General features: G+C 36.9%; 1 protein-coding gene across 3 annotated transcripts; it reads left to right on the top strand.

Moving 5' to 3' along the window:
* The first annotated feature begins 120 nt into the window (after positions 1-120).
* FASTKD1 (FASTK mitochondrial RNA regulator 1) lies at positions 121-23,634 on the top strand. Of its 3 annotated transcripts, none has more exons than XM_034427013.3 (15): positions 121-470; positions 3,916-4,312; positions 5,139-5,207; positions 6,553-6,678; positions 8,832-9,227; positions 11,198-11,308; positions 12,190-12,321; positions 13,478-13,964; positions 17,048-17,162; positions 19,014-19,142; positions 19,857-19,988; positions 20,327-20,440; positions 21,047-21,185; positions 23,117-23,231; positions 23,449-23,634. In XM_034427013.3, exons 2-15 carry the CDS (start codon positions 3,969-3,971, stop codon positions 23,545-23,547), a joined length of 2,508 nt encoding a protein of 835 aa, XP_034282904.2. In that variant the 5' UTR covers positions 121-470; positions 3,916-3,968; the 3' UTR covers positions 23,548-23,634. The 3 variants fall into 3 exon arrangements, with proteins under 3 accessions (XP_034282904.2, XP_034282897.2, XP_034282914.2); XM_034427006.3 differs by having other exon boundaries at positions 160-576; XM_034427023.3 differs by having other exon boundaries at positions 168-630.
* The last annotated feature ends 1,948 nt before the right edge of the window (positions 23,635-25,582 follow it).

Genomic DNA, 25,582 nt, shown 5'->3' with positions numbered 1-25,582 from the left:
CAACGTCTGAATTCCCGCCTGCGAGACCCAAGCGTCCTTCCGTTTAAAGACTACAATTCCCGAAAGGCAGCGAGCTTGGTCGGCGAGGCACGCCGGGAAATGGGAGGACAGGACCAGATTGCTTTGAGCGGGCATTGAACAGACAGTTACGGAAGCCGAGGAAGTACGATTTAACTTCGTTATTTTTAAAACGGCCGGATACGGGGCCGCGATTCTCAAGGCGCTTTTGGTACCTTAGGCGGGATTCCGCGGGAGGCTTTCACTCAACCAGAGTGGCTTTTGCACCACGTGATCTTCGAGGAGGAGCGGGCGGCGGGTCATTCGTGGGGCGTCTACCTTTGCTAACTGGTAGCATGGCCGCCCGGAGGGCACCGCATGGGTTTAATTCGCTCCTGGAGAAAGAGGCGGGCTGCTGTATCTTGCATCCTACGGAGGGGAGAATTTCAGCGGTTTGTGCAGAGTTCAGCTAGGTATTGATTTCCACATCTAAAGCAATGCGCTTCGATACACGCGAAGTCGAGTACATCGTATCGGAAGGTCGTATCCCCGCTTCTGCGTTAATTTCCATCGCCAAAGGTGGTTTTTAACTGCTTAGATGAGAGACAGTGCTGTATTCTTCCTCTTTTTCTTGTAAGATTGTGATGGAATTCTTATGCCTACCTTAAATATGTGTCTTCGTCAAAGACGTTGCAGTTGTCTGGAAAGATTTTGCTTCAGATGCTGTCTTGTCTTTTTCATGTTATGCTTCCTTGTTGAAATTCCAGCTTTTGGGAAAGAGGATGTATTGCCTTCATGCAATGATGGTACTCGCTACAGTCGCAGATTGTGTACTTATTGGAAGAATAAAAATTTCAAACGTTTGGAAAATAAAACGGGTTTTGTTTTGTTTTTTATAAAAAATAAAATACGAACCAGGGAGTGTCTCTGAGAAACTTTGTGGGGCTTAGCAGTAAGAAGGCTATTGAAGCGGTGCCAGAAATGTAAATCATATATTTACAATAATTGGTGTAATATGAAAATAATACATGCTATTACAAAAATATTGAACATGCTCGCTGTTGTTGAATTGTTTCTTATGCAGTTTTCATGAAATGAAGACGATTCGCTTTTAAGCCACTGTTTGTAACATTAACAAAAACATAAGCCATTAATTCTTTAGGGTTTTATAAGTTTTTCTAAAATTACCCAGCAATCATTTGGGAAATACCATGCATATTCATATTTTAATTTTGATGCTATGATGGTTCAATGTTTAAGTAAGGCGTGTCCAACTTGCCTGGGGGCCGCATTGAGGGAAGAGGAACTGGTATATAAGAGCAGGAGACATTTGTCATAATTAAGAAAATCAAGAGAAAGCTATTAGTTTGGCCATTTCTTTGATTTAAAGCAGACGTATCCAACCTGCTGCCTGCCTGCGGTGGCACAAGATCATAAACTTTTAACTTTATACACACACATATATATTAACTGTATATATGTGTGTATAAAGTTAAAGGTTTATGATCTTGTGCCACCGCAGGCAGGCAGCAGGTTGGATAGGTCTGCTTTAAATCAAAGAAATGGCCAAACTAATATTTTTCTCTTGATTTTCTTAATTATGACAAATGTCTCCTGCTCTTATATGCCGGAGTTATGCATCATTCTGAATTTGTAGACATAGCAGCCACCTGCAGTTCTTTAAAATCGCCATGCTTATTTTATTCATTTCAAAAAACAAAAATATTGTAATTGTGAAGGAATCTGGACTTCATCTGTCCTGCAGTAAGATGATCTTCTTTGGCAATGATCTCTTAGAGTTCACTTCAGCCAAGAAAATCTGATTTAAATGCACATTTCTGAATATAAACTCCATTTGCACAACATGGAAAGTTGGATTACTTTTGAATTTGGCATATCTTTCAAATCAACCTTGTATTAAGTTGTAGCTAAAACGAATCAGGGTACAGGTAATCCTCGAGATATAATGGGAACTCAAATTTATGACAGGTCCCCCCCAAAGCTACTTACAACTTCATTTTGAAGTTACAGGTGCTGCAGTTCCCCTATGGTCATTCGCTCTTAAAACTGATCACAGGAACACTGCAGCATCCTCCTGGCTCTCCCCCCCACGCCCATCCTGCCCTATGGAGACCTCACAGGCCTTGTGCCTATTCCCCACATGGCCGTCACCTTACCTTTTGAACATCTCTGAATCTCATGTTAAGGAAGGAGTCAGGCTATGCATCCCTGGGCCACATTGCTGCCTCCTGGAAGTTGCCACCTTTTTGGTAATTTGGATCCAGACAAAATGTTTGGAGTTAAACATGAGAGGTTGAAGAAGATGGAAAACAGGGCTGATCTAATGGTGCCACCTGTTTTCACATTTGTTTTCAATCCTCGCAAAAATGAGGCACATGGAATGGTAAACAAAGGTATAGGGAGTCCCCCTACTCCACCCCCATTTAAGTATCATAAATACTTCATTTCTTTTAAAAACTGGATGGGAAATAAAGCAGAAAAGTTGACTGGGATGTTGTATAAAATGAGAACAGTCTTACAAAAGGATTGCCCTAGATTTGCTGGATTGACTGGATTGAACAACCAGATTAGTATTTCATTAATAGTTCTCACCCCAATAGGTTCCACCTGTCATGCAAACCTGCTCTTAAGCTTTCTGATTCTGATTCTATATCCTCGGAGCTAGCCAGATACCTGTTTTTCCTCAGACTAGGCAAAATGTTGTAGTAATGATAGAAAGGCAAACTTAGTTAAGTTTCCTCAAAGTTTCCTCAAATCCTCAAAGTAAAATTACTACTCTGAGTATTCAAATAATTTTTTTTTTTTTACTTTGGCTTTTAAAATTCCATGTTTTCAAATCCATTTTCAATTATCGTTTCTTATATTTGGTTTTGTGATGAGTTGTGTTGTATTTTCAGTTTTACCACGGTTCTGAATTAATTTTTTTTTTTTTCTTATGGCGGATATTTCAATTGTACTACTTTTTTTTTAAACCCTGGGCATCGTCTTGAACTTTTTTTTTTTGAACAGTATTTTTTTATTTTTTTAATCTAATTTTCTTGAACGTTATTTTGTAAGTTGTGGAAGCCTGACTGATACAGCACCCCATATGTTCAATCAATAATGATAATAATGATACTTCTTATAAAAAACCCAGACTTAGTTCTACATGATAGGAAGGACTGTGTGAATTGATGGAGGGAAATAGAATCCATCATAGGCCTCCATTTGGAATACCTAGAATGAGATGAGGAGCCTGTTAGTACAGTGGACTAAAGCACACTGTTATTAACATCTGCTGCTTGCAATTACTGCAAGTTCAAATCTCACCAGGCTCAAGGTTGACTCAGCCTTCCATCCTTTCAAAGGTAGGTGAAATGAGGACCCAGATTGTGGGGGCAATAAGCTGACTTTGTATAAATATACAAAAGTATGAAGGCTATTGCTTAATGCATTGTAAGCCACCCTGAGTCTCCGGAGAAGGGCGGCATATAAATTAAAGAAAAAACAAAACAAACAAAACAAAACAAAACAAAAACAGAATGGCAGGGACATAGAAACATAATTGCATGGTTACCCATGGCTAGAGGTCATGACAAGTTAGGGTCAATTTCCAAATTATGCTAAACTCCCTAAATTCCTCCTCACTGCTATGCCAGAACAAGCGTAAGAATAGGAGGAAAACAAGATATGTGAATACTATGGTTTCTTACTATAGTTTTTATAGTTAGTCTGAATAAGAGTATCTTGTATTTAATTAAAGCATGGGGGGGGCTTATTAATAAAAATATATCTTGGTAGACAAATACTTTTGCATTCTTATTTTTCCCACAATCACTTCATATTATATGATAACAGAAATAAAATTTGTATATCTGCAAATAACATTTCTTTTTTCCTCATGTATGCTTTTGGCAGTCAGAAATGAAGAAAGAAGTCCTGGATGCCCTTGGAAGAAAAAGCCCATCCAAATGACGAATATGCTTTGCCTAAGACGTTTTTATCCAATTGCAACAAGATGTTTTAACTGTCGAACTTGGAGCAGCGACATTTTGTTGAACCAACTCAATAACTTTACAAATGAACACCAAGTGTTCAGTCTTGTATCCAAGAACAGAGCCAGACTCTCTGAAAAACATGTGAAAAGTGCAATTAAGAAACTTGTGCAAGTTCAAAAGAAGAGGCCTTGGTCATCAGAAACTATGGATTATATAAGAAGTCATTCTCAGTTTTTTGTGCTTCGCATCTTGGCAGAAAATAAGATTGAATGTATGGATGATGAAGCATTGGTGGATGTGTTATATAGTGTGCTCTGGTAAGTAGCATGAGATTTAATTTTAATCACAGCTTTCATTGTCTGATTTTATTTTTAAGAATGAATCGCTTTTGTATACATATAGGGAAATATCCTGTTGTTGCACAGGCAAACTTATTAAGTGTTAAAATTTGCTTATAGAATTCATACTTTTTGAAAAAGTTCAATCTAGCAATCATAAAAATCATGATATAGCAGCTGTAAAAGATTGTATATATGTACTTTTCAAAAAACCAAAGGAACAAAACAGAGGTGTAATCAAGATAAAGTACAGTGCTCTATCTTTGCTGCATAAAAGTTAAGATCAGTTTTTAAAATTGGGGAAATGCTCCAGAAGTAAAATGCAATAGAACTCCAGCATCCCATTTGTTCCTCAAGTATATAGAAAAGAATGTCAATTACTGATGTTCATATTCATCACAAGGTTGAATATGAACAAGTTTTGTTGCATACTTTTAAGTGTTGTTATGTGTAATTTAATTTATTAACAGTTAGAAAAATACTTTACATATGGGTTGGGGGGAATTCAGAAATATGCTAAAAAGTATATTTTGAAAAGAGGAAAATAGCACTCTGTCCAACTTTGGTGCATTAATCCATTAATAATATTTCATTGTTCAGCCATAAGGCCATATCAGAATACAAAATACAGAGCAATAATATATGTATGTATGTATGCATGTATATATGTATGTATGTACGTAGTGTAACAAAAATAAATACAGTATATGCTACCAAGTTACAATTTGTTGATCAGTATATAGATTTATTTAACTCTAAAACATCTATGAAAATTTGTTTGGCTCACTTTTTATTCCTTCTGAAGGTTAGATGTTGATGCCCACGACTCACTTGTAGAAGAGTTGGTTATAGAAGGCTGGAAGCGATTAAACGAGCAAGTATATTTTTTATCTGTTTGTTCCTTTTCCTATTAATTGGAAAATCAATATTTCACGCTCAAAATAAATCTCACAAAATTAGCACTAGCAGCAATATTTTTTAATCCTTTCTCTTGTCTCATAGAACGTTGGTGGCTCAAATTGTGACGTTAGATAAATTTGCGTGGATTATTAGGTTAAAAGTAGAAACTATCCACGTAAGATTATGTTGCTATAGTTATTGATTCAAAATAAATATTAGTAACTTTAGACCGCAATTCTGAATTCCACATTCACTCACTGGAGTTTGTCCAAACTGAGGGCAAACAAAAAATTGCTGGTGAAGTTCAGTGGGGGGAAGAGACGAAGGGGCCATCTGCTTATTCCGAGGAACCCTGGGCTCAGCTCTGAGGAGTAAAAAAACTCATATCCTCGATAGCTACTGATTGTGAAGGATGTGCCCTGATGGTTGTTGGTTGTCAATTGTGAGTGACTAGTTAAGCAAGCAGAAACTGTAGGAAGAATATAAGGCAGTCAGATGTTTTATTCGTAGTCCTGTGCATTCTGCAGCACTTTTTCCAAATTAAATCTGAAGCACTGAGCAGCCTCAAATACTAGAGTTTCGCAGTATTTAGATCTGAAGCAGGAAACGTACAGGTAGTCCTCAACTTATGATCACAGCTGAGCCCAAAATTTATGTTGTTCAGTGAGAAATTTGTTAAGTGAGTTTTGCCCCGTTTTAAGATTTTTCTGGCCGCGTTTGATAAGTGAATCACTGCAGTTGTTAAATTAGTGACATGGTTGTTAAGTGAATCTGGTTTCCCCATTGACTTTGCTCATCGGAAGGTTGCAAAAGGGGACCACATGGCTCCGGGACACTGCAGTCATCATAAATGTGAGTCAGCTGTCAAGCATCCAAATGTAAATCATGTGACTATTGGGGAGACTACAACAGCTATAAGTGTGAAAAATGGTCATAAGTCACTTTTTTCAGTGCTGTTGTAACTTCAAGCGGTCACTAAACGAATAGGTTGAGGACTACCTGTGCTTTGGATCCAGCATATTAAGGGTGCATTTATGCTGGAGCTGAATTGATTTTAAGTTTAATAGCAATTCCTTAAAGAGAGGAAGTAGGTGGGTATTTGAACTGGAATTTATGGTGACAACGAATTCCAATTGCTTTATACCCTGAAGTTATTGAATGCTTTCTGGAAGGCTTTTCTACATTTACTTGATTAAGGTTCTAAGCTGCAAATTTCTCCTTAGGAAGTATATAGAGTACTCATGGAGAAATAGCAAAAATTGACCTAGTTTATCTGTAGGCCTTTGGCACAGTAACTTTATTGTCTTTGTGATCCTCAGATTGACTCCACCTCTGCTATCTAAATTTTCATTGTGTGTACATGAACAGCATCTACATCATAGTCCACTCATGGGTGAAATAGCTAATGTGGTAGATAAGAAATTGGATTCCATACAGGATTCAAGGTAATTTTTATTTAATAAAGATTCTAGCCATAGATTTACAAGTCTTTAAAGATTAAATGGAGCAGGGCTGTCAAACTCCCGGCCCATGGACTGGATGCGTCACATACTGGCCACGGCCACACCCGGTTTAGCAAAGGGGAAAAAAGTCTCGATACGTCACGTTACACTACCGTGACAATGGGAGTTTGACACCCCTAAAATGGAGAGAATTAATAAGGAAAGCATGTCCTCATTGTTCCCATGAACCCAACTTCTGACACGAATATAGACAGACAGCTTTGGGTGTGTAGTACAAAGAACTTAAAAGAGCCTGGAAGGAAGTTTAATATTGACTAGTATCAACTAATTCAGGGGTCTGCAACCTTAAACACTCAAAGAGCCATTTGGATCCATTTCCCACAGAAAAGAAAACACCGGGAGCCACAAAACCCTTCCTGTGCTTGACTATTTCTTGAGTGGCCACAAAACTAGCATATGTAGTTGAATTAAACGTTCTGTTTTCTTCTGAAACTTGTCTTTTCTTGGATTTATCCATGGTTGGCCTACCAGCGGTTGAAAAGCTCAATAAATAGTGTGGAGGCGGGTGTCGCACATTAGCGGTTGTGACGCATATTTTGAGTGACGGAGCCACAGCAGAGGGGTGAAAGAGCCACATGCGGCTCCAGAGCCGCAGGTTGCCGACCCCTGAACTAGTTGATACTAGTTCAGTTAGTACTGAATATTCTCAACCTAGCTTATTGTAGAACTGATGTATAATTGAACGTGCCCTGTTGTGGAGACAACATAGTTTGGGGTTTTTAAATAGAGGTAGCCCTCATATTATGACCACAATTGAGCCTGGAATTTTGGTTGTAAGTTGAGTCACCTCATGACTGAGCTCAATTTTATGACCATATTTACAACAGTTGTTAAGCAAGACATCATGGCCATTAAGTGAATAATGTGGTCCACATCCAGCTTATTCAATAGACATATTTTCCTAGAAAATGACCCTAAAAATTGCAAAACGCAGTCGTGTCACTGTGGGATGCTGCAACTGGCCATTAATGTGAGCCAGTTGCCAAGTACCCAAAATGCAATCATGTATCTGTGGGGATGGAGCAACATATTATACTTAAAAATCATAAGTAACTTTTTGGGGGTGTATTATAACTCTGAACAGACCATTCATAAGTCAAGAACTGCCTATAATGCCTGAAGTACTTTCAAGTGTAATTTAAAATACGAGTTAATGTCTCTAGTCATTGATTGGTGGGTTGTTGTTTTTTTAATGATGAAGGAGTTGCTTGCTTTTTAATTGGGAATGGCTGATGTTATAAGAAAAGCATTACGTGGCTCTGGGTCTCCCACCTTGCTGAATCTTGTCTAGCTAGCTGGATGTTTTTTTCTAGAATCATTTATCCTAAGCCTAACCATATGTAAACTTGCCTGTAAATCAGTATTATTACTTCAGTAGCAGTGTGCAGCTGAGCTGAGGCTAAGATAGCCTTGTGAATTGAAGTAGGGGTACATTGTTTTTCAAATCAATCTCTTATAGCAGCGGTCCCCAGGTCCTCTTTTGGGCACCAGGGACCAGTTTCATGGAAGACAACTTTTCCACAGACTGGGGGTGGTGGGAAGGAGGATTCTAGATCCCTAGAATCTGCATGTGCAATTTCGCTCACCCATCGCTCACCTCTAGCTATGCGGCCTGGTTTCTAATGGGCCGATGACTTGGTACCGGTCCACAGCCTAGGGGTTGGGTACCCCTGTCTTATACCACACATATCTATTCAGAAATAAGCCCCTTTCAATGAACTCAGTGAAGCTTAATTTCAATGGAGCAATCTTAGCTACTATCCCATTTGAGCTTACGTGCATATGAATGCTTTTTAGTTGTTTTGCCTGTAAGCACTGTAGTCTTCATAATGAGGAGAAATAATTAGACAGGTGGGTTTCTTTTAAAAGAAGAAAAGCATTGCTGAAAGGCAAAAGCTTTATTATGTAACATTTGTCTGCTCCCAATTTCAAGTAGTTACTTAACATAAATGCTCGAATAGATCCTGTTTAAAACCACCCTCTCTTTTTCTCTTTACTCAATGCCGTTTTCTTAAGCATTGTTAGATTTTTCTGATGAAATGAATAGGCATAATATTTTAAATATGTTTCTTTAGGGCTTTGTCAGTTGTAATGAACTGCATATCTCCTGTTATCTCATGGAATTTTAAAAAACGGTTAACAGAAAAAGCAGACGGCTTGTTTGAAAAAACAAACATCTCAGTCAATGATGCCAGGCGATTTGTACAGTTTCTCCGGAATGTCAGTTTTCCGCACTGGCCACTGCTGAAAAAATGTAACAATATTTTTGTCCAGCATTCACATGAGTTACATGTTGAGGACATTTCTATCATTCTTGGACTCTACCAGAATTTACAATTCAACAACACCGAATTTAGATTACTTGCCAAAGAAAAGCTGATAGAACATAAAGATAATTGCACTAGTCCGTTGAACGTCATGCAACTGTTCGTTCATCTTGCACCCATAGTACAGCAAGAGATGCAAAAAGAGTAAGTGTATTTGTTGTTTTGCTGATTTATTTGTGTATTGTCTTTTTAAGAGTAATGAAAAAGTTGAAATTATGACTTACATATACACTGTTGCTATTGAGAGATTATTTCCTCATAAATATAGGCTGTAAACCAGGAAATCAAAATGTCAAGCATTAATTAATTATCTTCATAAGGAATTACATTCTTTGCAGGTTATGGTCCTGGCTTCTAGATAAATGATTGCCTGTATCCAGGTGAATTATCCTTCCCTTCCCTTTCCTTCCCTTCCCTTCTCTTCCCTGAACCAAAACAAAAACAAAATATCCCAATTTCTTCTTTTCCTTTTAAATCTTAACTCAAATATTATTGCAAATTCAGCATTTGAAAAGCATTTCCACAAGCAGGTGTCGCAAATGGCCACAAGTCATGTGGAACTTTGTCAATTATATCTAAAAATATTTCTTTAATTATGTTGGTTTATGTTGCTATTTTTTAAAAAAACTTGGTACAATGTTTTGCAAAATATTTCTGTTTGGGGTGTGAAAGTCATTGTTCCTACAGGATGAATTACCATGATGATTCTATTTTTCACTCCTTGTTAATATATTTGTTTGGGATATGTTAGATATGGGTGGGGGCAATTAATGAGAAATTGGGGCCGTGAAGGTACATAGGCACACACGCATGCACATATGTAAATTGGAAAAAAAGCAGTTGCTTTCAAAATAAAAGCAGTGCTGTTGTATTGCATGCATGGCATACATTTATTTACATTTGATTTCTAATTTCCAATTGCTGTCACTCTGCCGGACAGGGATTGTACTAGCGTGTTTCCCTGAAAATGAGACCAACCAGAAAATAAGCCCTAGCATGATTTTTCCAGGATGCTTGTAATATAAGCCCTACCCTCAAAATAAGCCCCAGTTAAGATTATCAGGCCTTGGGGGTCATGGCCAGCACAGGAGGCAGTGAGACGCAGAGGTCAACAGTGTCAGGCAGCAGCAGCCCGCCAGCCTCTTGGCTGGCACACTTTGTGGTTGCAGGTGAGTCTGAGCGCTGTGACCAATGGGCTGGCTCTCCAAGCAGCAGGCAGAGGTAGAGGCCTAGGGGGAAGCACGCTAATGATCTTAACTGGGGCTTATTTTGGGAGGTAGGGCTTATGAGCATCCTGAAAAATCATGCTAGGGCTTATTTTCTGGTTGGGTCTTATTTCCTGGGAAGCACAGTAATTGAAAAGATGGAAGACTCTCAGGTAATAGAAAAACTTGGGCTAGGCTCGGAAGTAGAGGCAATCCTTGACTTACAAATAGTTCCTTAAGTGATTGTTCAAAGTTACAATGCATTGTAAAAAGTGACTTACGATCATTTTTCACACAACCATTGAGCATCCCCATGGTCACGTGAGCAAAATTTAGATCCTTGGCAACTGATTCATTTTTATGACGGTTCGAGTGTCCCAGGGTCATGCCATCACCTTTTGTGATCTTCTGATAAGCAAAATCCATGGGGAAGCCAGATCCACTTTACAACCGTGTTACTAACTTAACAACTGCAGTGATTCACTGTCCCAAGAAAGATCATAAAATGGGGCAACATTGACTTAACAAATGTTTCACTTAGCAACAGAAACGTTGGACCAAATTAGGGTTCGTAAGTCGAGGACTGCCTGTAAAGCAGTTAGTAGGCGCACTCTTGCACACATGGAATTGGTAGCAAATATTTCATATTGCTGTCAGGTCAAAATCCCTAATAAACTTTGACTTGAAAATTTCACCAGTTTTTTATTTGCAGAAAATTAACTGTGATATTCATCTGAATTTCTACACTTTTCAATGGCTTTCAAAATATTTCTTTGGTAAAAATTTGTTCTTGGTTGATTAGCATACTGTGTTTTAAAAGTAAGAATGATGAATTCTCTGAATGCTCAGGCAGGTTTTCTATCAGAAACATTTATATGAATATATAAATATATGTGCATTTCTTTTTAGGTTAAGTGAAAAGATCCTACTAATCGCAGATAATTTGGATGGGTACCAAACGTTAATTGTGGCAGAAAAAATGCAAGAAGTACAATACAGAAATCCACTACTGATTCAAAAGTAATCCTCTAATACAATATAGGAATCCTATTCGTGTTTTAAGTTTTTCTTTATTTTTGTGAGCATCTGTCTGGGTATAATTTAGTCAACATATAACACTGCGTGTTATAGTACTTACTTAGTATTATACCCCAAGTCTAAATGGATTTTTTTGAAGTAAAAACTTGCAATCAGCTAGACACACTTATGATCATGCTATAGAGAAGGATGTCACCTCTGGTTTTTATTTTAGTTCTAAAAGTTTTGAAGAGCGATATCAGACAGGATGAGAAAACAATAGGCTTGAAAATTTAAAGCCTTATAAAATAGGGTCTTTTGCTATTGCTTTAATCTCGATTATACAAGAAGCCAAGAATGGTTTAGAATATTTAATGAAAGAAACCAAAAGATTTTAATGCATTAGCTGGATTTAAAATATCGTAAATAAGCAAAGAAGAAAGATGTCAGTTAAAAATAAGACTGTGTGATCAAGAAACCCTGATAAATAAAACGGGTTTTAAAATTGAGAAGAAGGTTAAACACTTGGGGCTTAGATTGACTAATATGGAACTGCATGTTATTTCAGAATAATTATTTCAAAATACGGAAGGACATTATTGAAGTGGGGTAAAACTCCAGTTGTCATCGCTGGGTGGAAGTTCAGTGATTAGGATAATGGTGTTAACTGGGATGTTATTTTTATTCCAGACAGTACTATACTATATGGCAGGCCAAAAAACCCTAAGAATTAAATACAAATTGCTGCAAGAGAATGGATTAGGTCCACTTATTTTAAAATTGTACTTTGCTGCTTGTTGTCTGGTATGAATAACAACAGGTCACTCTAAAGAACATTCTAACTTGAAACTTAATGCTGCAATGTATATCTTTTTGGTTTTCAGGATTGTATCTCTCCTTCACAAATACTTGGATCGGTATAAAGCATACGAGCTTTTGAGAGTGACAAATGTGCTAGCCATGCTGCATCGGCCCAAATCTGACATATATTCCAAATTACAACAATTGTCAATCTGGTAAGAAGGTACTTTTTTTCCCCAGCACATCTAGTTTCTCAGACTTGAAGTTTATTAATTCGGGCTTGTATTTCACAGGGTTAGAAACATTTGATGAGTGTAAGGGAATATAAAATGGTGAATCCGTCTTGTTCAGATTTTCTAGGAAACCTACACATCAAAGCTGAGCACTAATGAAATATACCAGTGGGTCCGATTCAAACAAGTGACAGAACTGCACAGGTCTGTAAATTTAATACAGCTTTACAAATAGATTCACAGAACACTTGCCCGATAGAAATGTTCATTTTATTTCTACAGAGCAAGTGTTCTATAAATCTATTTGATATTGGCTCACCAGTTCACTCATACAATATCTGGAAATAAATTATTTCTAAAATAAATTTTCATAAAAATTGTGGTGACAGCTATTTGAAGAATAAAAATGAAGGTTTTGGACTCAATATCTCCTTCTTCCAAATTTCAATGCATATTGTATTTCCGTATTAATGTAGGGTTCAAATAGACTGTGACTCACCTGGAAAGTTCTGTTTGAACTTCCAAGTGTTTGTTATGTACACGAACAAACCACATTCCATCCCCCCTGGATCATTTCTCTTCTATTTGAGTGGCATCTACATAAATGTCCCTCTATTAATCAAAACTCAATGTACTGCTTTTTGACAGTTTACCCTCCTCTGTAAATTCTGCCCTTCTCTCTAAATTTTATACATACATATATACATACATGTATATGCGTGTATGTGTATAGTGTCTTTCATTTGTAAAATTATGCTCAGCAATATATGTACATCATCTGGAAATAAAGGACATACATTAATTAAACATTGTTTTTATCTTTATGGCTTAATAGATTCCTTCATTAAATTCTTAGCTAAAATTCATAGAAATAATGGTTTCAGTTACCTAATAAATACTGTTGGTTGCTTATTTTTTTGTTCCTTGTTTCCAGCTTTCTAGCATGATAACTGAAAGTAGGCCTGAGCACATTTTAACAAGTATGCATGTGATCTATCTGAAAATCATGTAGTAAAAACATATGTGGTACACATATTATCTTGTACATTCATTTTTTAATTAATTTTTTCCCCAATTTATGTATTTATTATTTTATTTTATTAAAGTGCTTTTTTGTTTATTGTTGTTTCAATTCCAGCCATTTACAAGTTAAAAGAGTTCCCGCTGATATCCTCATGCTGGTTCATGTTCTTTCTAATCTTCCTTCTCCTTATGTGGATGAAGCGATAGTTACTCAAATAGATGCTGTCCTACCTCAGTGCAGTCTGAATCAGCTCAGTAGCTTTACCGTAAATCTCCTAAAATGGATGAAACATCATAAGACAAATCAGAAAAGCTATTCTGCACCATACGGGTCACTTTTGCAAAAAATTAACAGTTGCGCATTTCAGAGACTTGAGAGAATAAATAATTTGGATCTTTTGCTGAAGGAATTAAAATACTTACATGGGAAATGGTTTCAAGAAGTGCTCCTCGAGAAGACCATAGCTGCTTTATATCAGTTGAGAGATCAGATTACACCATCAAATGTAGTGAAGTGTGCATCGTTTCTCATTGGAACCAACTACCGCTGTACACAGTTACTGGACAGAATAGCTGCGGTTGCCATTGAACATATTGATCAGGTACAAAGGACTATCTTGCATCTCTTTTGAGAAGGATGAAATGGGCAGTGTGCAATGAGGGAAGGGCTGCAATTCTGCAATAGAGCATTTGCTGTACACACTGAAGGTTCAGTTGTGGCATATAAATTGGGTCTAAGGACCCCTGCTAGTTATATAAAAAACGTGGACTTGGTGCCCAAAGAATATAATTTGTTAAAAGGTAATGCCATACAGTGCTCTCATGCTAATGGTGAGAGCAGTCAACCAATAGAATAGCTCGCTTTCACAAGTTTGTCTGAAATGGTGTAGGGCAGTGATGGCTAACCTTTTCCGGACCAAGTTGCCAGAGTGTGCGCGCATTTGCGTGAATGCATGTGTGCGCGTGCATGAACCCCCAAAATGCAATGTGCACGTGGCCCCCGTGCACACACCCCATCCCCTATGCATTTGCGCACCCCCCCGCATGCACCCCCCCGTGCATGTAAAATGCCTCCTCATATGCACCTCACCCCCTGCGCATGCGTGTCAGAGACCTGAAGACCAGCTGGCTGGCGGGAGGCGCGCACGTATGTGCAGCAGAGCTGAGCTGGGCAATGGCTCACATGCCCATAGAGTGCGTGCTGCGTGCCACCTCTGGCATCACGGGTGTAGGATCTCCTTGAGCAGGGGGTTGGACAAGGTCCCTTCAAACTATTATTTTATTTCCATGTTTCTGGTACAATCTTGGTTTTTTCTAATTCCAGCTGTATAATACCTGTTTATATTTCTGTACTGTTCTTTTTCTGGTGTGTTTTTTTTTTACTTTAATTTGTAGTCACTTGAATTGTTAGAGCTCCTCCTTTAAACCATGTTTAATACAGATTCTCAATAATTTAAAATATATTTTAGTTCAGAAATACATATATTTTGAATTACGGTGTTACAGATTTGTATGATGAGCATTATATAGAAGTATTGAATATACAGGAAGTCCTCCACTTACGACCATAATTGAGCCCAAAATTTCTGTTGCTGAGATAGTTGTTAAGTGAATTTTGTCCCATTTTGCGACATCCCTTGCCACATTTGTTAAGTGAATACCTGCAGTTGTTAAGTTAGTAACATGATTGTAAAATGAATCTGGCTTCCCCATTGACTTTGCTTGTCAGCAGGTCACAAAAGGTGATCACATGACCCTGGGACACTGCGACGGTCATCAGTATGAGTCAGTTGCCAAGAATCTAAATTTTGATTATATGACCATGGAGATGCTGCAACAGTCTTAAGTATGAAAAACAGTCAAAAGTTTTTTCACTGCCATTGTAACTTTGAATGGTCCCTAAACTAACTGTTGTAAGTCAAGGACTACCTGTATATAACCTCAAATAATGAGTTATATAATGATTTATTGTTAAATAGAAAAATTCAAATGAAATCAGTGGAAACTGAATGTGTATATTTAATCTGAACTAGTCCTGATTTCTCAGCATTTTCATTTTCAAGTTACAGTACAAATTTGTGTGTGGAAAAAGAATGCGAAACTTTGGAAATAGTTTGGTATCTTTATTCAGCCTGGTGAGGATCAACAACTGTTTTTCAGCAAATTAGAAATCTCTTGTTCAAGCCACGACACACCTCTACATAGCTGTGCTGTGAAAATCAGACTTGGATTATGAATAGCCAGAATTCTCTTCTTTAAATAAGGCAGGGCCTCCCATACTCACACCTGAGTATCATCCCAAAATTAGATTCAGGAGATTGACTCTGCTCACATAATTTTGCCACACAAATATATAGCTCTGGATGGGTGTCCCTCAATAGGTAAATAAGATAGAACAGGGGTGGGCAAATGTGGCCCTTTTACAACCTGTGGACTTCAACTCCCATAATTCCTGAGACAGCTTCGATGTCACAGGAATTCTGGGAGTTGAAGTCCACAGGTTGTAAAAGGGCCCACATTTGCCCACCCCTGAGCTAGAATAATGTTTTTGACTTAATTAAGTAGGTTCTCTTCATCTAGTTTACGGCCTTGTGTGAAAACACAGTCTAGATCATATTTATGCAGAAATATTGAAAATTCAAAAGGGGTTCACAAACACTTAAACACCAGTATTTACTTACCAGAAGCAACGCCGAAAGGGGCAGGGCTGTGGAAAAAATGCTTAATTAATATTAACTGAATTAGTAACTAATGATTTAATTGCATTGAAATGTTTTTAAATTAATTGATTCTTCATTTGCATTCTCTTCCTTGCACACATACTAAACTCACAGTGTACACACATATATATTCAGAAATAGAAAAAAAGGATAGGATGGAAGTGGATTATGGTAATAACATCTAAATGTACTGAAAAGGGAAGAGAAAGCAGAGAACAAAACTGGATGGAGATGAGGGAAAGAAGCAAGTGAAGGTGGGAGTGTGTGTGGTGAAATAAAACAATTCCTGTCATAGAAAGAGTTAAAATCCACCAAGCAACCAGCTTCTCCCAAATCACACATCCTTGGTTAAGCAGCTCTTTGCTTCTCCCACCCAATCATTTGTTTTAAATAAATGTTTTCTCCTCCTTCATTTACAAATGTCTATAAGTTGAAGATCAGAAATGAAATCAGAATTCAGGTTATGATTGTTAGGGTGAAGTTTTCTATTTAGGTTTATTTCAGAATTGTCATCTGAACCTACGTGCCCAGGTTTTGCTAGGGATGGGATTCTATTTTTAAAACAAATTTCTATATCTTTTGTTGATGTGCCACATCAATAGTGACAAATACTTAATATAATTAAATATTATATGGAGTACTATAACTTGGCCTTTGCCTTTGAAAAATGCTGAGAATATTGCAAGTAAGCAAACAACTGGAGCTGATTAGAAAAGCATGATTGCCTCATCACAATAGCTTCCTGAGCTACCCTTCTGTTTCAGAGCATAATTAAAAGTGGTAGTTAGAAGTATCAAAGTTTCTTGGGACCAGAATATTTGAAAAACTCTTCTCCCCTGGGTTTTAAGAAAGCTTGGAGAGGTTGACAGATAACTGTAATCTCAAATTTGGTAGGTTTTTGACTGTTATACAAAACTGACAAAAACAGATGAGCTGATTTCTCCTATTTTCTTTTCTTTCTCTAGATTTACTATTCAGAAGTACATGTTATTCTTGTTCTATTTTCTTTATTTAATTATGAACCCCCTGAAGCTGAGAAATTTTTTGAGGCTTGCATTAATCATATCAGTCTTCACTTGGGTAAGTTGATTATCAAAATTATTGTCAAATTATATTTTTCTGGAAGTGACAATGAACATATAAAGAAAATTTCTAGCTATAAACTCTTCTGTTTCTGTCTCTTTCTTAAAAGGAAAGAAGGCAAATAGATGTACTTGGTCTCTTTCATTGTTTTCATAGAGAATATTCTAACTTCTGAATTTTATTAAATGTTATTGAAGAGGAAATTTAAAGAACCAGCCATGATGTGTGCATTGTCCCATTCTATAACTTTTGAAAATAACTCAGTTCTAAGTAGGAATACATTAAAATGGTCACTGAAAACAGACCTTTTTAAATATGAATAATGGATTTTAAAGAGTATTTTAACTGGTTATTTTCTCTAAGGATGCTTACAAAGTTGCTCAGTTTTAGAAAATACATTGCAAAAGTGCCATAAGCATGAATGCAAAACTTCATAAATTTGTGAAGAATCAATCCCCCGGCATGGACTCAGCAAATAAAGGAGTAATATGCATATTAAGTATAATTGTTCTTACAATTAGTTACATGGAGAGAATGTGGGTATAGAATCTGTTCTTCTCTTAAACATAAGCCCAATGAACAAAACAATAAGGTCCTGCCCTATTGAGTGATATTTGCCATCATGCCCTTCCTTCCATGTTGATTATTCATTATTTATCCACACAATATGATTGTACTGATGGTAGGATTTTGACAAATAAGTTTAAGTTGTTTGGGCCATGCTGGTGTGAGCGTTCCAAGTAATGCACCCATAGAAAGCAGAAGTCCGAGGCAGGTAGATTCCTCAAAGAACAATTCATTGGATACATCATATTGGCACAACTGGTGAAAACCAACTCTGAAAGTTCCTGCCGTTTTCACCTGATTAAAAAGTAAATGTTCCCCCTTCCTCCAAGTCATTAATCACATTGTCCAATAGAGGTGCTGGCCAGTTGCTCGGTTACTCCACTCCTCCTCTCCCCAATCACCTGTTGGAATGTCCTTGGTTCCCACAGCAAAACTTTTTGTTTTGACTACAAAACCCCAGCTATCTATCCCCCCCCCCCGGTCCCTTCTTCTTCCTTGTGGCAACCCTGAAGCCTCAAAGATGGCTTCAGCCATGTTCGCTTCAGGGTTGACAGCTGGCCCTTCTGTTATACAGTACATGGTGGAATGCACTTAAAACATTTCTCAACAACAGTAAGTGCCAATGCTGATGTATCTTCTAAAGGGCCATTATATTGGCTTTCCTCAGTCACGAATTCCCAATTTCTTAGCAACGGATTGTTTTGTTTCTACTGGTAATCTCAAATGTTTTTAGATTATTATAGAACATTTTGGGCATCTCTCAAATGAGGAGCAGTGCAAATAACTTTTGAAGAAATAAAAAATGGAAATATCGAAAGGGAAAGAAAAGAAAATGAAAGTGTTGTGATGTCATACAAAATTTTTATAGTTTGGGAAATGCTTTATAGTTTGGAAAATGCATAGAGATTTCAAAACTGAGAAGAATTAAAAGTTATATTAAAACAATTTCAGAGCTGCTTTTTTTCCATTCATTCTTTACACCAATTTTATGACCCCTAATCTTAATAAATTGGTAGAATAAAATATATGAAATTAAAAACATTGCTAAAATAAAGCAATTAACAATAAGGTTGCAAAATATATTATTTCTACTCACATCTAAATCTTTTAAAAATGCCAAGTATTTAGCTCTCAGATAATGCATATCAATGTTCTCAACTATATTCAATTTGTACATTTCTGTGAAAATTTGGGGTCAGGGTTTATATTTCCTATCTACTGTACTACTTTTAGATAAATAATGTTTTTAATATTATGCATTAATATATTTATTTTCTACAGAACTCTTTGAGCCTTCTCTTCTTGTATTGCTTGGTTACGCTTTGGCTTCTTCTGGGTATTTTCCACAGAAAATGATAAAGGCAATATTTAATATAGAGTTTCTCTCCAAGTTGGATACTGAGCTTCAAAGTAAGTGCTAATTTCTATTTTTGATGGGTTTCAGAAACAACTTTTATATTGGTTGGATCTGCATTGTTCCTATTGAAGTATACATTTCACCTACAGTTTTCCTATAGCTGTTTACAGTTTTTTTTTTTCAAATAAATCTTTTATATCTGTATATTAAAAAATAGGTTGCATTTCAACAATGTTCTTAGTTGAAAACAAAGGAAAAACTTCAAGCTGCCAGTCATTTTATATATTTGATCTTTATGTTTCCGCCGTGTTTTCACACATGGATAAACAGCTGCTAATAGTTTCATGAATGCATTCTAACAAAAACAACCAAATAATAAAAATCAGTATAATGCTGTTGACTTTTGCTACATTTATTTAAGTGTAGCTGCCTCCATAGAGGGCTTGTCACCAAGGATCTTCTTCAGAAGCTGACATGAAGTAAAACAAAATTGTATGGATTCAGTACTCCCTGAATTTAACTTTTAGAAATTGGTTTTGTTTTAATCTTAGCATGTTTCTTATTCTTAAAAAGAAGTGCTAGTTGTTAATTTATGAATTCTTCAATGATACCTGTACTTAGCTATCATAGTGAAGTAAGTAATGTGATACTAATACATTTGTGATAATTTTTTTGTCTAAAAAATGGCCGCTTTTCTTTTTATATTCATGATTATATTCTAAACATTGCCTTGTTGTGCTTATTTCTTCTGGATTTTTAAAAAACAGTTCTACCATGGAAATCAGCAAGGAAGTCCACCCTCCAGCTGATGGAACTGAATCGAGCTGTGTGTTTGGAGTGCCCCGAGCTTCAGATTCCGTGGTTTCATAAACGCTTCTGTAAACAGCTGAAGGAAAAAAGTGAATATTTATACTTTTTGGCAGTTTAATAGCATTAAATATCATCAAGGCTACAATTCCTTTGAATCTTTTTACATATATATATAAAACTGGGTTTATTACTCCATGGATATGGCAAAATTAGAAACTTTGCCTGCTATGAAGTTAAAGATCTTCTTTGTCATGTTCGATCTGCTGCCTTTGGAGAAGTGTGATCTTTTTTTAAAAAAAATAGGCAAAGATGGTGGGAAGCCTTTGATAACTTTGCCTTTATGTAATAATAGATGGGGGAGCTTTGTTCGGTCTCCTCTGTATTTCTAACTTGGTGTTTGTTTTCTTGGCTGTCTTTTTTTCCCTAGAGTCTGAGTCGTTCAGTCTATTGCAACAGCAGATATATATACTACTTGGAGAAATCCTAGGAAGAAGCCATTATGCCAGATGTTCTGTACTCACTTCTTACTACTATAGAATTGGTGGGTTGTTTCAAAAACAGAGTATAACACTTGTTTCGTTTTATGCAAGCCTTGAGAGTTTTGTCTAAATGGTTATGATCTTGTAGGAGCATGACATTCTTGATTTGAAGACTAGGCATGTTTTTCTCTTAAGAGCAATTCTTCGGCGCATGTCTAATTTTTGCAGCTGCATATTAGTTAACCTAAAAGTTCCAGGCAGCTGCCTCATTCATTCATTTCATTCAATTTCCCGACCTTAATATTTTTGTAACTCAAGGTGGCAAACACACAATACTCCTTCCTCCTTCTGTTTTCCCCACAACAGCAACAACCCTGTGAGGTGAGTAGAGCTAAGAGCAAGTGACTGGCCCCAGGTCATGCAACCATTTTTCTTGCCTAAGGTGGGATTAGAACTCGCAGACTCCTGACTTCTAGCCTGGTGCCTTCATCGCTGCTCTTTTTCGTTCATGCCCTCAAAATGCTCTGAAGCACTTCATTGCCTTCAACCGCGAACACGGCACAGTCCTACTTTATATTATTCTGGTGATGCAGAAGTAATGCCTATTTGCAAATATTATTGGGTATGATTTCAGCTTCAGATTGCTGATAGCCATTCGTGTCTTTCAGATTTTGAATTTATAATTGACAAACACAGAAAACCTGTTCCATATATAGACCAACACGTCGTTCCTAATTCAGACAACATAGGTTGTACAGAAGCTGGTCACTCCTATGGAAAGAAAAGGCTACCACCAGGATTTCAAAGGTGATCATGTATTTTTTTTATGTTATGGTAATGCAGGACAATAAGGGTTTTCACTAGATTTTCAATTCCAGGCAGTCCTCTGAGCAAGTGATGGCACATTGTATTTACAATTTCACTCAAGTGGTAATAAGAACAGGGATCTTAATTAGACAGATTGCATTTTTTTTCCTTATTCACGTATTTATTTGACTTACATAGCTTTCCATCTCACATAGGTGACTCTGGGTGCCTTCTACAGACAGATAACAGAAAACAAATAAATAAAAATAAAAACCATTAAAATAACGTAAACCATAAAACATAATCTGCAGAAGAATGCAATCCATACATTACTAAGAGTATAACCAATTTGTAGATTCCAGGCATGATGACAAAACCATGATGTCAGAGCTTCCAAAGGCAGGGTGGTAAGGGTCTATCTAACCTCATGGGGTTATTATATTCCAAACGTCAGGTGCCCAGCCAGAGAAGGCTCTCCTCCTGGGTCCTATCAGATGACACTCCTTTATCAACGCGACCTATAATATGCCTCTTCTGTTGGACTTGATGGGATGGGTAGATGTAACTAGGGAGAGGTAGTTCCTCAAATAACCCAGCCCCATGGCATGTAAGGTCATTGTACTTTGCACAGCATACTTATCAGCACTTTGAATTGAACCCGGAAACAAACCAGCAACCAGTGAGGCTGACAGAGCTCTTCGTTAATCGAGAGAACACGTACCTTTTCTTGAACAGCAATCTCATGTACATCGCTTGACAGTAGTCCATTCTGGGCAGATATGACTAAGGCATGAGTGACAGCCTGATCAAGGAATGGGGACAACTGGTGCAACCTCCGGTTTGAAGATAGTTATAGAAAAGTCTATCACTTTAATACATAATTAACAGAAACATATATATATTGTTGTATAAGTGATATCATTTAAATAAAATCAGAATTCAATCCAAAGAAGACATATGTACTCTGAACGGAACAGATATCCATAGGTCTATCACTTACATAAAATTCATAGCAGTGAAGACCCTGTTATTCCAGCAAGCCGCTCTGATGGGATAAATGATTTTAATTTGGTCTTAATGGGGTTTTAAAATTGGTTTTAAAATGAGAGTTTTAAATTCGGCCCATGATTTAATTATTTTAAATCTGCTCTTAAATTCTATTTTTGTACATTGTTTTCATTATGGCTGTTCACTGCCCTGAGTCCTTTGGGAGAAAGGCGATATATAAATTAAATTAAATAAATAAATAAATAGCAGAATCAAATCTTACAGAATAATGATGTACTAGTGACCTTTTATATGTGAAATAAAAATAAGCTACTTGCCAATAAAATTACAAAAAAATATATAGGTACCTTCTGAACAGTTGGTCCTTAAAGATGATTCTAAACAACTTTGTGTTCTATTTAATGAGTGCCAGAGGATTGCAGGGAACCACACCAAAATTTCAGGCAACAAATAATTTAGGTTTTAGGATTAAAGGATATTATTATTTTGGCATAAAGCAACTTGCAATACGTTTGATATAATTACATTTCAGCTGCGTACAACAGATTGTGGCTTTTTTTTAATTCCTGGGACAAAATATTTAAGATGAGAGAGAATACTTACCGAAGCCAGTTATAGATAAATATAACTTTTCTTGTGTTGTAAAAGATGGCATTACAGCTAAATTATTGTAAAAATTCAGAAGTCTTAATCAGATGCTAATTTTTAATGGCAGACCAGTGTTAAAATTATGTATAATTAATAGAATTACAATTATAACTGTAGAAAAACCTTTGGGATTTTCATTAACACAACATGAGTCATGTTGTGTTAATGAGTACATAACATGTTGTGTCATGAGTACATAAAGTGATTATAAAATACTTGCAAACTGTATATTTTTTGGTTATATGAAAATAAATTTGAAATTGTATTTAATTCAGGATTGCTGTCGAATTCCTTGATTCAGAAGCTTTCTGCAAAAATTCAAATCATGTCAAAGGATATATTGCCATGAAAAAGCGGCATTTAGAGATTCTTGGTTATCAAGTTGTTCAGGTATGGTGTCTCCTCTATTTTGTAAAAGTTGAATAACATTTCAGAATTTTCTGCATAATTTTTCTTACAATAAATATAAAATAAACCGTTTGCCCAAAGACAGCAACCAACTTTAAAGTACCCATGTAAATAATATATTTGAGGAAAGAGGAAGGGATGAAATAGGAATAACATTGTAATAATGGACTTTCATTTTAATCATATACTTCTCTTTCAGATCCCTCACTATGAATGGAATTCCATGGAATTGTCATCCACGGAAGCAAAGACTGAATATTTAGAAAAAAAAGTATTGGGAAAAGCTTTGATATCCTAGTATGGAGGAAAAAAAATAACAATTTTTATACGGACTGTAACATTGAAAATTAATTATTTTCAGCCTTCAATAAACTTATTTTTTTTTAATGAAGACTATTTATGTTGCATCTGGAGATATCCGTATTTGGAATTGCAGAGGGCAAAGTGCATTGCACAATTTAATTTCTTGCACGAAGTGTGACCGTTTTTGGCCAGCCTGTCCTGGCAAATTACCTAAGTTATATCAATTGACTACTAGGCTACACAGCATATGAGCCTATCCTTGAGGAGTGCTTAGAAGTTGCTTTTTTTGCAAAATCTAATAATTAGGCTGCTACCGAGTACCCAATCTATTATCCTCATGTTGGAAGACTTGCAATAGTTGATATCTGATGTCAGGCACAATTTAAGGTATGTATTTTCCCTGCTAATGCCCTAAATGCTTTCTGACCTGACATGAGGGGCTCCTGTTTTGTTACAAACTTCTCCAGGAATGAAAGGCAGCTGAAGGGCCACTGTTAAAGACATCCCACTATTGGCCATTCAGGGAAGACCTTTCTCATATAACTCCTGAACCATTGGAAAGCTGCATTGCTATTGATTCAGTTTGAACTGCCATTCATAATTATTTATAATGCGAACTTTACTTTTTATGGTTAGTTTCCTTGCGTATGCAAGGCCGGCCAAGCAGAATTTGATTTATTTAGGTCAGGGGTGTCAAACTGGCAGCCCACCGGCTGGATGTGTCAGGTGCAGGCCACGCCCACCCCGGCTCCGCAAAGGCAAAAAAGTAATGATACATCATGTGACGTCACTGAGTTTGACACCCGTGATTTAGATGCTCAATTTATTAACCATCTTAATAGCCAATAGGTGCACATACGGGAAAGAATAATTCAAAATAGGCTAACCTAACCAACAGTAAGGATGTCTACATATCCCTCAGCAATGCAAACAACATACATTGACAGAATCACAAGTCGCCCCGTCCCATATCCTGTTGAAAAGGCTGGGGGGTCTTTTTCCCCTAAAATTCAAGAAACTATGGGGAACCTTGTTTCAAAGGGCAGGGCCAGCCACAGAGAAGGCACATTTTTGGAGTCCAACCAATTAGCATTGCCTCACCGATGGAACCTGGAGATTATTGCTTCTGGCAGTTCTTATTGATGGGCAAAAATAACCAGACAATAGTAGGCCTCTTAAGTGAGTCAGTACAGGTAGTCCTCAGCTTGCGACCACAATTGAGCCCAAATTTATGTTGCTAAGTGAGAAATTTGTGGAGTGAGTTTTGCCCCATTTTACACAGTTGTAGTGAATCACTGCAGTTGTTAAGTTAGCCACACTGAAATGAATAGTGAAATGTGAAGTGAAAAACACTTGTTTTTTTACAACAGTGAAAAACACTGAAATTAGTAACAGTGTAATGAATCTGGCTTCCCCACTGACTTTGCTTGTGAGAAGGTTGCAAAAGGGGATTACATGACCCTGGGATACTGCAACCGTCCTAAATGTGAATTACTTGCCAAGCATCCAAATGTAAATCACGTGACCGCAGGAGTGCTGCAATGCTCCCAAGTCACATTTTTCAATGCCGTTGTAATTTCGAACGGTCACTAAGTGACCTATTGTAAATCGAGAAGTACCTGTATTCATTTAAATTATGAAACACAATGCCTGTTAGTACACCGAATAAACTGGGGAATAAGCTTTTCCTGTGCAGAAAAAACTGATACAGAGAGGGCACATGTGGAATACTTGAATTTTGTGTGTTGGTCATTATGTTTTGAAATGCCTTGATCAATCTTCCAGGGCACCAGGAGACCATTTCTGAATGCTGTACTATAAGTTGTGCCTTGAGCTGGATTGGCAACCAGAGTATGGGTAATCTTGATAACCAGAAACAATCTCCCCCCAATTATAAATTTTAAGTAATCTTGAATTAAATTAAGAATCTTGAAGTTGAGATTCTTCAAGCACTCAATTCTGCCATAAAGTGGCAATCCAACAAGATCTCAAATTTTAAAGTGACAGATTCCGTACTGACATTTTAGTGC

This window comes from Pantherophis guttatus, chromosome 1, assembly GCF_059756535.1.
Source record: "Pantherophis guttatus breed Tessera chromosome 1, ASM5975653v1, whole genome shotgun sequence".
NCBI classification, from domain to species: domain Eukaryota; kingdom Metazoa; phylum Chordata; class Lepidosauria; order Squamata; family Colubridae; genus Pantherophis; species Pantherophis guttatus.
This window is presented reverse-complemented; position numbering and strand designations above follow the sequence as displayed.